Here is a 12,788-nt window from a genome sequence, read left to right as displayed (position 1 = left end):
TGATAGATTAACAATTGTGTCTTGTCTGTCTTTTTATGGATTTATTTTTAGTGCCAGGATGGGACAGTAAATGTTTTGGTATCTGTCGGTATACATTTTTTAAATACTCTTAATTGATTTCATCCATATCATGTGAGGTATTCTGTTTTGTTTAGTTTTCTTACGTGAGAATCCTGTAGAAATGGATAAGGCCCAACCAGCATCCTTTGCAATGTGAGGATGTGATGCTTTTCTTTTTTTATATCAACAAGAGTTAGAAGTCATGTGTCAGGTTAGGGGGGAAGGCGGGCCTTCTTCAGTTAGCTCGTGGGAGGACGAGAGGACGGTACGGAGGTCTGAGACCAACTGAAGCTTCTGTGACCATGAGGACGACGCAGAAACGAGTGTACATCCTCCTACCAAACAAGCAGAACCTGGACTGTACTGTCAGGGTGCGTGGCTTTAATGTTGTTTTTGTGTCATATTTATGTTTTTTTATCTTTTGTTTTATGTATCACTTGGAATTAGAACTATAAAGACCCCAGCTGTCATTGGTGTGTCAGATTACACAGGGGCTTTGCTGAAATGTGATCATTTTAATATATTTGGGATACATTCAATGTACTTCTTCAAACTGGAAAAGCATTTGAAACTGCATTCTTACTGTAATGGAATGATAAAACTCATTTAATCCCAAAATAATTTTACTTTGGATCACAATATAAAGTTTTCACTAGACGATTATCATATCTAGAAGAATTAACGATGTTTCAATATCTTATGTTGTAAAAAATAATGATAATGCTATCAGTCAAATTCATCTTTATAATTGTTTATTGTGCGTTTTGTCTCAAATGAATAACACTAAAAGTACAAGTGTAGGGGGATGGAGAGAGTCTACAAAAAGTAAAAAGGGAAAGAAACATGATTTCAGAGTCGCTTGGTTATTTACAAAATATATGTGTATTAACATACTACTATAATGACAAAACCAAACAACTGTCAGATACTAACAAAATGCTGAGACCAGAAAGCCAAAACACTTGCACAGTGTGAAGCCAAAGCTCACGTGCGCTCTTACGTACTTGTTCTTGTTATGTGTGTTGCTTTAGGTGAGAGCCAGAGGCCACGAGGTGTTGAATAGTGTGTTGAAGCAGCTTGGCGTCAGTGAACTCCAAGTCTTTGGTCTGGCTGTTCTCAGAGGTCAGTTAGTGTCTGTGTGGGAGTTCAAGAGCAAATGTTTTCAAATCCTTTATTGTGGGACGCCGAAATGTAGGGAGGCTGCTGGATGAACCGTGAAGCTAAAGATGACCACGCCGTGTTTTCTCTGGCTTAATTAAATGTGTGCTTTTTTCCCTCAGATAACGAATACCTCTTTCTAGATTTGGAGCAAAAGCTGAGCAAGTACTTTGGCAAAAGATGGAACAGAAGATCCTTGGTGAGTTTAAGCTCTGCAGTCCTTTTCTCAGAAGCTTTACCTTTTGCATATAGCAGAGTGCCCCAGTGAACCTATAAACAGTGATAAAGCATATTATACTGCCTTATATCTAGGGAGATGTTCTGGACAAACTAATCTTTGTCCTGTTATTGTTCAGGGAAATATCTATAATCTATAAATACAATTTCTGTTTGTTTCTTCAAATATGAACATGACTGTAAGTAGAGGTAATGTGCAGAATTCAAAGTGAGCAACATTTCTTGTTGACTCTGTTGAAATATGTATTCTACATTTATTTCCAGGTCCCATTCATCTTATTTCTGAGAGTGCAGTATTATGTAGAGAGTGGTCGGCTGATATTGTAAGTTAATGTCCCATCAGCTACTTTTTATGAAGGAGATTCATCTGTCTGCACATATATATAAATTATGAATGCTCTCCCCGCTGTTTAAACGTCACTTCTGTTGTCTATCAATATGTGCTGACAATACAGAATCTACCTCTCATTGTTTAAGGAGCAGCAAAGTGCAGCAGCTCTACTACGCTGAGCTGAGGCACAAAGTACTGCATTCGGAGAGCCGCCATCAGGAGGCTTTGTTCTTCCAGCTGGCAGCTTCTGCACTCCAGGCTGATGTTGGAGATCTGGAGCAGACAGCCGAGGGGAATGATGATGATGATGAGGAGGAGGGAGAAGAGAAAAGACACCAACATTACTTTCTTCCTGAAGATTACTTCCCCTCCTGGGTAAAAAAAGTGTGAGCATTTGGACCGAACCTGAATTGTAGTATGTGTGTGTAACACGAGTTATGTCTTTAGCTGATAAAGCGTCGTGGACGAGACTTCCTGCTCCAGCACTGCCCGGTGTTGCACATTGAGCTGAGAGGTGTGACGCATAGCCAAGCGGTCCTGCTCTTTATAAAAGAGGCCGGCAACCTGCAGGATGGACCGGTCACCTTCTACAGAATGAAACAGGTCTGCACTGAATCAACCACTAGAATACTGTAACTGTCATAGACCTTCAGAACAAAAATCTGAAAGTTGTGAGGCCGTTTCTGAGAGTGTTGAACTCATGAGAGGAAACATACTCTGTCCTGCAACATGAGCTGATGTTTCACATATCAAACTCTGCTTCTTGGTTTATTTGATGTGCAGGAGAAAAACGAGCTGAGAAGTGTAATCCTTCTTGGTGTGGCATTGAAAGGAATCCGTATTTATCAGGTGGGTCTGTTTGGGAATTCATTTTTGCATATACACATTCATTCTTGAAGGGTTTCACTTGTAGATGTAAATAAACTTTCTGGAACTTTCTTAACTAATTCATTCCTGAGTTTACATGTTGTAACTTTTTACTTAAGGATTTGGAGGGGAAGCTGTGCCTATTGTATGACTTTTCCTGGACCGACATTGACCGCCTCACTTTCCAGGTTGGTTCTTAAAGACTACATGCACACCAAAGTGCACAATGTATTCACATAGACGTGCATGTTGCCACATCCTCTAGCCCTCTTTTCGGATTGTACCCTCCTTCTCACTTGCTCTCCAGGGCAGCAGGTTTGAAATCGCTGCAGTGGGCTCTCTGTGCCTCCCTAAGCTGGTGTATTACACTCCGTCAGCCTTCCACTCCAAACACGTCCTGAGGCACCTTAGTGACAGTCACCGGCTCCACATCGACACCAGAGGAGTAGTCGGCTACATCCAACAGCTCGATGACATGGAGGGTCAGAAAGTTTAAAGAACTAAATATCGTGAAAAACTAATCTGGGACTTTTAAGCCGGTTTCTCACATAATCACAATCCAAACTGTTTCTTTTTCTCGCTCTTTCTTCAGCTAGTCACTTCTACAAAGAGGCCTACATTTGTGACACAGCGTGCTTAGCACACAGGCTGCAGAGCAACAGCTTAACATCGTCCATGACCGACTGGAGTGTTGCTGTCGAAACAGTCACAGCCTGGTCCAAAGAGGAGGAGGAAGAGGAGGAGGAAGATAAAGTCACAGGTCAGGAGGGGAAAAAACATGTTCCAAGACGTTGCAGCTTTCCACGGTCGAATAAGTTTGTCAGATCTTACTTCCTTTCTTGTCTACTCTATTCCACTAAAGGTTCCACAATAAATGATAATGAAGATATATATAAAAACAATTAGAGCTGCAAAACCGGTGCCTTAAGTTTTTCAGGAGGATGCATTGAACGTCTGTGTGTTTATGTTGACTGTGGCAGAGTTTGAGCTTTGTGTGGACCAACCAGTGGAGTTATTTGTCGACAACCCAGCTGAGCTGTCGTGGCTGGCTGAGCTGTCTGTCGACAGGCCTGTGGAGTTACCCTCTTCTTATTGGGCAGGTCAGTCCAAATAAGCTTGATGGTGTGTCTATCATTTCCTGTGCACTACGTTGATTTTTCTGTGCTCTTTCATTTTCAGCTGTCGGCGTGGAAATGAAACAGGTGAGCGGATCTCTCCGACTGAAAATGTCCAGCACAGCCCGACATCAAAGGTGTCAGTGATTTCTGTGATCTTTGTGCAGGTTCTGCGGAGGAGAGCTGATGAAGGGGTTTCTGTGGACTAATGTACAGCCAGAGGAAAACCGGATTCATTACAAGCTCAGGACAAGATCCCTTATGTTACTGCTCTGATGCTCACATCATAGATTCTGTACCTAATATATAAATGATGCTAACATAAGGTCAGACAAATACCTTCTACTTACTGTATGTAAATAATAACATAATTATGCTAACTAAGAATTGTTTGTCTTTAAAACAATGCATGTTTTCAATGTAATACTTTTCTGCTTCCTTGACATTTGTATTCTGTTTATGGGATGACTGAAAACTCATTCAAAGAAAGAAAATATGGGCTTCTTATTAAGAAATGTAATTTATATATATATATATATATATATATAAGATGTTTCCCAAATAATGTATTAAAGAGTTATAATAAAGAATGGTTAACTCTGTTAGTTCTCAAAATTGTTTGGGAGTAAAACTAAATAATATGCTCTTGAAACAACAGCAATAGAAAAAACAAAGAACTTACAGATGTCAAGCCTCAATCTGGTGTAATATGTTGATTTCCAGAAATATTCTTCATAGAAACATTATTGTAAATTATATAAAATATGTAAATAATCAATTAAAATAAATGTGATTTTGTTTAAGCATGAAAGTCCGTTCTTGACCTAGGAAACAATAGTGGGACTGGTTCTGTTTTTCAAGATACAGCAAACACAGTATATAAATGTAAATAAGAAAAAAAATATATATAGAAATATATATATATAGAAATTAGAATACAGCTGAATATCATTAAGGAAGAAAGTGAAATTGTGTAATCTATATTTTCATTTCATTTATATATTTGGGATTTTCAAAAATGATACACAGCTAAATTAGAGTCAACTTTCATATGTTTTTCTGCATAAAAAATAAGTTTTTCTGGGTAGCTCGAGGTACGCGTGTCAGACAGACGTACGTCACCGTGTAGTCAGCCAATCAGCGCTACAGGCTGTGACCCAAACACGGAAGTGACTCAAAGCTCTACGAAAGCAAAAGTCCAGGCTCTTCTGTTGTCAGAAAAAATGCGACATACACGTTATTATTCATGTGAACAGTTACAAATACAGAAACGTTAGGTTGCATTGTTTGCTGAGGATGGCTTTCTCTTGGGTTCTCGTTGCGGTTTTATCGTTTGTTCTCGCCATCATTGGTTACATCCTGGGTAAGTGGCTATGTTATGATGAAGCTGAACGTGTTGCCTGATGGGAAGGGTCTAACTGTAACCTGGTAACCTGTAACCAGCAGTACATTGGCTGCCTTAACTGTTAAAACAATCCACATACCATATCCACGTGTAATGTTGGCGAACAGCACCCCCACCTGGCTCATCTGCCTCTTATGCTTCTTGTGTATCACCGACGACAGTGATGCCGCCTTCACTGCCCTCCGTCCTCGGCGGTACCGTCGGTGTGTGCTCCCTGGCCGGGATGGCGCTCATCTGGAGGGACGTGAGCTCGAGGATGAAGGGTGAGGGCCGGACGTTGGGCAGTCTGCTCAGCCAGTATCTGGCGGTGAAGGGTGTGGGCTGGCTGGGCAGGCGGCAGAGAAAGAAGCTCGAAGCCGATACTCTCAACGTGAAGCTAATCCAGGAGCAGACTCTGCTGAAGCGCCTGCGCAAAAACGCAGACACATGTTATGGAAAACAGTACGACTTCAACTCAATTACAGGTAAGATAAGGATGAGATAGTGTTAATGAACAGATTTGAGGTGGTGTTTTTTATCTTTTATTTTAGGTGCAAGTCAGAATATTTTGCAGGACAACAAACTGCACGTGTTGTAACAGCCTGCCTCCTCTGACACACTCATGTGTCCTCTGACCGGTTGTGATGTAACGATATGTAGTGTGTGTGTGTGTGCGCATATAAGCAGAGTCTAACCAGTAAGCTTGACAGCTGGGCCGAGGTCGTGAAGCCCCACCCCCTTAAGAATGTGTTGACAAGGCACCAAGCTGCAGTCTTCTTTTCACTATTCATATTTAACTGTTAACATTTTTTAAATGTTTAAAGTCTTTATTTTCTTCTATAAATCTACATTTCCTAAAGCCCAACTTTATTTCTTCAAATCCCTTATTTAGTTTGACGAAATGTCCAAATCCCAAACATATACAATTTACTGAAGAAATGCAGCACATTCTCACTATTGCAAACTAGGGAAAGTTTGGTATTTTTACTAGAAAAAATAATTAAAACAGAATATTATGTGAATTTTTAAATAAGACGCCTCATTTGAGCACCTTACTCACTGTAGCTCCCAATTAAAGTTCTCCAAACATACTTAAATATGACATATGCAGCTTATCCTATTTGCCAGCTATTAATATTAATATAAGTATTAATATAAGCCACATTTCAAGCTTTTTAAAAAGTCAAATAGAATGTTAAAATAGCCCAACACCCTGTATGATATTTAATGACATCAGCAGGGAAAGACTTATTATGTCAGGACAAGAAAGAAAACACTTATGTCCTAAAGAAAATATATTATCGATAAACTGTAAATGGTAATGTGAGGCTGCACCTCAGCTCCTGTGGAGTTAGAGTTGTAAGATGAAGCTGTGGGTTTTATCCCTATTAAGAAATGACCCGGGTCATTATTTATCTTTTGAACAGTGTGATAAATAGCCTCAACTCAAAGGACCGCTTACTGTCTCTTCTGAGCTACAAACCACATTTCATTGCCCTCACAAGTGAAATTAAAATTTAAAAATTATAACGGTAAAAGTCAGACAGTTTTCCCTCATAAACAGAAACCTAAAAAACGGCCTGTGATTTTCCAGACAGCGCTGGCTTCCGGGCGCGTCACCCCATCACCACATACGAGCACTATCGCGAGCTCATCAGACGCATCGCGGCGGGAGAGGAGAAGGTGATCATTGCTGAGAAACCGCTGATCCTGGCCATGACTTCTGGGACGTCGGGAGCCAGCGCCATGCTGCTCAGCACCAAGGACACCAACACCGAGTTCTTCCTGCAGGTGAAGCCTGATGATGATGATGATGATGAGGATGATGTGTTGGCCCAGCTGTAACGTGTGTTGTTCAAATGAAACTATATTCATGTGTTTCCACCAGGGAGTGACTGTGGGTTTGGATGCCATGGGAAGAGCATTTCCTGCGACGGACAGCCTTCAGCGCACCACCAAGTTCTTCTACTCGCCGACTTTTCGTCAGTCTGAGGCCGGTATTCCCATCGGACCGAACTCCTCCACACCAGCCTCCTCCCGCCACATGCTCAACCTCTACACCACCCCAGCAGCCGCCTTTGAGGTGATGATCAACATGAGTTTCCTTCTAATTATCTTGCTATGTATAGGATTTTTGTTGTTAATTATTTTGCACTTTAAACAATTTTTAAGGGATTGTATTGCCCTCCCTTTCAGGTTCCCAGTGAGAAGGACACCCTCTACTTGCATCTCCTATTTGCTCTCAAAGATCCCAGTGTGGGAACGCTGGAGTCCAACTTTGCTTCCACAGTCTTCTATGCTTTCAGTGCTTTACAGGTACAGAACATCTCATGTCATGATTTACTATACAGATAATAATTGCATGTCACGTATAAACACCCTCTGTGTTACTTTTACTCCTTTTTTGCATCATGGGATTCTCTACTTAGTGATTAGAGGCATAAAGCAAAAATAAAAGTACTGTAAATAACAAGAAAATCATCGAAATCATTTAAGAACACTCTGTTTTTGCATACCTGGTTTGAGTCTCACAGGGACATTTTCTAAACAAGTGGGAAGGCATCTCGAGTCAGGTGTCAGGCTCCTACTGAGCGAAAGAAAAGCGTAGGCCATTTGTTTGATGGAGAAAAGACTACAAAAGTAATTTCTATCTCCTCTCCGTCCCGCAGGATCGCTGGCAGGAGCTTGTTGATGACATTGAACAAGGGAAGGTTAGCAGAGCTCTGACTCTGGAGACCAAAGTGAGGTCCAGGCTCGAGGCTGTGATGAAGCCGGACCCAGAGAGGGCCGCTCGGCTCCGGGCCCACTTCCAGGAAGGTTTCTGTGGGATCGCCAAGCGGCTGTGGCCTCACCTCCACCTGGTGCTGGCAGTAGACTCAGGCTCCAATCAGATCTATGGGGAAATGTTGAGGGAGAACTACTGCCGCGGAGTGCCTTTCTATTCGCCTTTCTACGCTGCTACCGAAGGTAGGCGCCTGATTCCAGCAACCACTGTGCTCTTAAACGTTCTGGTGGTCAAGTGGCCAAAAGTCCTATTGTGTGTCAATTAAGCACTATGCCCATTCATACCTCAAAAAGTCCCACACCCCCTTTCCCTGTGGTGTTGGTCTCTTCTTTGTTTGTAACATTAGCTCTAATTGTGTGTACGGGCCCCTGCAGGTCTGATAGGGGTGAACCTGTGGCCTCAGGAGCCAAACAGACGCTACATGCTGTGTCCTCGTTCCATGTTCTGCGAGTTCCTGCCAGAGAGCAGCCTGGAGGAGGAGACGCCTCACACGCTGCTGATGGAGGAGGTGAAGGAGGGACAAAACTATGAGCTCGTCATCACAAACGCTTCAGGACTCTTCAGGTCTGATTTAATTTACAACCAAAAATGATCTAATGATGGATGAAATGATTAGGACAGTGGGTGCTCTTGCAGGATTTGGCATTTTAAATGTTGACGATTCTATGTTTATTACATTTTTAGGGGGTAAATACCTGAAATGTAGACCAATTTTAGGAAGAATTACTGTCCCTTTAATTAACTGTCAAAAAACAAGCTACAGAAAGGGAGAGATTATATTCAGTAATTGCTTTGTGTCATTGTTGTGATGTGGTTTCACTTGACTGCACTCTATAAATGACTCCGTTAGACAATCCAACTTGCCATTAAAATTGAAACATGATCAGAACTACAATCTTCGGTTTATTTCCAGGTGTTTCTCAAACTTTTCGCATAAATGACGCTGTACTCTGCTGTGTTCCAGATATCGCATTGGCGACATCGTGAAAGTTGTCGGATTCCACAACCAGTGTCCCATTGTTGAGTTTCAGTACAGGTACATTTTTGTCCCCGCGCACATTTGTCCGTATGTCCCGCTGCACGTGATGTACTGTACGTCCGCCCGTGTCGATTGGTAGAGTATACAACACATCGACGTTTGTTCTTTTGCCAGACGGGGTCAGATGTTGAGCGTTCGAGGGGAGAAAGTGTCTGAGGCGTTGTTCCTTAATGCTCTGAAGAAAGCGGTTGCTCAGTGGCAGGGAGCTCAGCTGGTTGACTACTGCTGCGCTGAGAGCGGCATCATGGGTAAGACGTCTACCTTAAAGCCCTCAGTGTTCCAGCAGAATTTAGGATCTGACATCTGTGTGTGTGTGTGGGAAGTCTTCTAAGTGGTTAGTCAGGTTGAGTTTGCACTCACTTACTTTTTGGTGTTGTAGGAGATTCCACAGGCGGCTCAGATCCTCATTACCAGGTCTTTATAGAGATGAAAGGTGTGAGAAACCTCACAGAGCAGCAACGATGCAAGGTAAGACAGACTGAACATACCTAGTTTTTTTTCTTTATTATGAAATTGATCTTCATCATCTCCCCTCTCTCCGTCCAGTTGGACATCTGTCTCCAGCAGGACTCTGCCGTCTACAAGTCCTTTCGTTTCAAAGGCAGCATCGGACCAATGAGGGTGCAGCTGGTGGCGGCGGGTGCGTTCAAGGAACTCCGCAAACAAATGATGGCCTTCTCGAACACCTCGCCCAACACCTTCAAAATGCACCGAGTGCTGCGCAGGAAAGAATACGCTGACTTCCTCCTGGGAAAGACCGTTTCCTGAAACCTCCCGTTGTTGCGGAGAAAGATACAAAGCTTGTGAACTCTGTGGTGAGCGCTGACTGAATTAAATGTCTCCAGTTTTTCAGTCTACTGCTCATGAACGAGTTGATTTATTGTGCCTTTTGGAACTCTAAAACAGAAAAACATCATTTCATGTTTGAGAAATGCTCATTTGACGGATTTATTATGTTGTCCACAGATATAACTTTATTAAAGTGTTTTATTAAACTGTTACCGTAGTTTTGTTTTCTGAAATGTTTGAGGACCTTGTCTGGCTTTAGTAAGAACTGCTACATAACATTTTCATCGTACCTTATTATGTGGACGGTTATCATTGCTGGGGTGTTAATCATAAGCAAAAGGGTTTTACTTACATTTGAATGGTTTTGAGGGCAGCTGAAGGAAATCCAAATAACGTGTATGAAATGAGCCTCACTAACAGTGCTTAAGCTTGTAAAATGTTAGCGTCGATGCACATTTTTAACAATGTGATCCTTTCAACTGATACCATCTGGTGTTGTTGAATGTTACGGCACTAACACATTCACGTTGTCCCATAAGTGCAGTCACCTGTGAAGATGAAATCAACATTTGCATATCCCTCTTATATGCCTAAATCATGGAGTCGGGCTGAAATGCAACAGAAAAGCATCCTGCAGTCAACCCTCCATTGTGTTCTGTTTGGCAAGATCTGGACACAACAGCAGGAGATGTTTCGTCTCTGTATTCCGTTTTGTTTCTTCGGGTAGACGGCAGTAACACACTGGATGTAAAGATAAGTATGCAACTTGTAGCTCTAGTCAGTCAGATACATCATTTTTCTCGACTTGCTTCTGGACGTTTGTCTCCAGAACTGTCATTTAATCTCAGCAAGCTCTCTTTCCCTAAATTACCATATTCAGATTCTGTAGCACTGGGCTCCTGGAGTGAGCTCCCATCTTCTGCTCTCCTTTGAGTCCTGTTGGCATTTTAAAACCAGATTAATGGAAAGATTCAATATAGTGTAGACTGCGCCTAATGATTCCCATGCCAGCATGCAGCAAACGGGATTAGCTTGCCCGTTTCTGCCTGCATACTCTATTTAAGTCAGACTGTGCTTGTGCTAGTGCATGCACTACCAGTGTCAGGATATATTGTCACCACTAGGGGGGGGTAGTCATGTAGGTAAGACTTCTACAATAGCTGTGATCGTGCTGTCTCCTACAGGTCTTATTGTCTTGATTTAAACAGTAGATTCTTGGTCATGACTTTTAGTGCCTTCATCTCAATTACTGGCCTCTCATTGTAAGTCAGAATACATACAATATAGTAATATACAATATAGTAATATACAATATAGTAAAGTGTGCTTTCTTTTACTGGCAGATCAGAAAGAGTAGAGACTTATAATATTGTCTTCAGCATCATTATGTAATTTAATGAAAATGATATACTTAGAACACTAAACAAGCCCACGTCTGAGATGACCCTCTTAACTCTCTTAACTCTCGCGTTGTTGTTGCATGACACGCTTCTCTGCTGCAGGTCTCCCTTTTCACAAAATGGGCTAATATTTTTAGTAACATATCCATTTCAGCAGAGATTTGTCGCTACTCGCACATTATTTTATCTTCATAGTGGGATCAGGCCAAAACATGAGGCTGAGGTGTTGTTTTCCTCTCTGGAGATATTAAACAGTTAAACGGTAATGTTAGTTACCTGAAGATGTGAAAGTCTGTCATCGTCTCATGAAGCTGGAAACAGCTGCTCGTTAACTTAGCCTCTTAACAAAATCTTCCTCCGAGTATCTCTAAAGCTCAATAGTTAGCTTGTGATATCTTGTTTTTATTAATCAGCACAAAGACAATATAGTGTAAAAACAACAAGTTGTGGTTGTTCAGCATTGTCAGTCAACCAGCAGGAAGTAAACATTCATAAAATGGCAAATTGTTGTTTTTACCTTTTTCTTCATGGATTAAATAAAGCAAGTTCATTAGTGATATTTAGAGGTGCTAGCAGGCAGATTTGTTACCATTCGACAGAGCCAGGCTAGCACGTTTCCCCCTGTTTCCAGTCTTTATGCTAAAGCTAAGCTAACCGGTTGGTTGCTGGCTGTTTAGTGTCATATTTTTGACTATTGCGTAAAGATCTATCATACATCTAAAAAAAAAAAACCGAAGCCGTATATATATATATATATATATATATATACATTTTTTTTTTATTGTGCCTGTTTAGTGGGGTTCCAGGGTATAATATAGTGACAGCATGGTAGGTAAATATTTCCAGTTGCCTAATCCTCTCGCCATGTATTTGTTTATTCGTGACAGATTGTCGTCTTTTTCCGATTGGTGTTTAGTCAAATGGTGTGTGTCTGTCATCCTCACATGCCTTGAGGATTTACGCACGCAGAGCTTCTTAGCACATCTGTTCAGTCACAAGTTAATTCAATGTAAACAGCCGAGAATTGAGAATGACAGGCCTGTTTTCTCAATGGGTTTGCTGAGGGATGGAGGGTGTATTTGATTGAGAGAGGAGATGTCGCATGTTGAGGAAATGATGCCGACTACAGAGACTATCTATCAGGATTGTAGCGGCAGATTTTCATTGAAGTTTAAAGTTGTAAATAAGAGTCCTTTTTGTAAATATAACAAAACAATTGTTAAAAAATGTATTCAACCCTTTTTAAAGCACCTCCAAAATAAAATCTGGGAAAATACCAGCAGAACTGTGGGAAATGTAGTTGGGATCATATTTCACCTGGCCGTCTGTGCGTCACTCTGTCGTATTAGACTAGTAGATAGTGAGCATGTTTAATGGATTAGCCTCTTTATTAACGACAAGCAGAGATGGATGAACTACAAGAAGAGAAGCCATTAAAAATAAATAGCAGCGATGAGCTGCCAGGGCTTGAATAGAATCCGAGAGGAGGAACAGTACTTCCTTACAGCCTGAGAGCCAATCTTTTACTTTCACTGGTTGTGTTTTTCCTCTTTGTTCTCCAAATGCAGCTGGATGGGGTTAATTGTGCTTTTTTTAATCATCTTTTCTCTCCAGCACTTTCTC

The 12,788-nt window shown here is 41.5% G+C and overlaps 2 protein-coding genes across 2 annotated transcripts; both read left to right on the top strand.

Moving 5' to 3' along the window:
* Positions 1 to 362: 362 nt before the first annotated feature.
* LOC306713267 (FERM domain-containing protein 6-like) lies at positions 363 to 3,977 on the top strand (the record flags this gene model as incomplete). The annotated part of the gene is made up of 13 exons (XM_079182920.1): positions 363 to 431; positions 1,092 to 1,182; positions 1,341 to 1,417; positions 1,720 to 1,778; positions 1,933 to 2,161; positions 2,234 to 2,389; positions 2,570 to 2,635; positions 2,773 to 2,841; positions 2,961 to 3,135; positions 3,246 to 3,413; positions 3,583 to 3,753; positions 3,833 to 3,855; positions 3,936 to 3,977. The coding sequence occupies 13 exons, from the start codon at positions 363 to 365 to the stop codon at positions 3,975 to 3,977; spliced, it is 1,395 nt and encodes a 464-aa protein (XP_079039046.1).
* Positions 3,978 to 4,959: 982 nt separating this feature from the next.
* ghdc (GH3 domain containing) lies at positions 4,960 to 9,977 on the top strand. Its single transcript, XM_079182536.1, has 11 exons — positions 4,960 to 5,131; positions 5,335 to 5,637; positions 6,747 to 6,943; positions 7,041 to 7,235; positions 7,349 to 7,468; positions 7,822 to 8,119; positions 8,312 to 8,501; positions 8,902 to 8,973; positions 9,091 to 9,224; positions 9,356 to 9,444; positions 9,523 to 9,977. The coding sequence occupies exons 1-11, from the start codon at positions 5,065 to 5,067 to the stop codon at positions 9,742 to 9,744; spliced, it is 1,887 nt and encodes a 628-aa protein (XP_079038662.1). The 5' UTR covers positions 4,960 to 5,064; the 3' UTR covers positions 9,745 to 9,977.
* The last annotated feature ends 2,811 nt before the right edge of the window (positions 9,978 to 12,788 follow it).

This window comes from Pholis gunnellus (genome assembly GCF_910591455.1).
Source record: "Pholis gunnellus genome assembly, chromosome: 21".
NCBI lineage: Eukaryota > Metazoa > Chordata > Actinopteri > Perciformes > Pholidae > Pholis > Pholis gunnellus.
The sequence above is the reverse complement of the archived record's forward strand: the minus strand, read 5'-3'. Positions and strand labels throughout refer to the sequence as shown.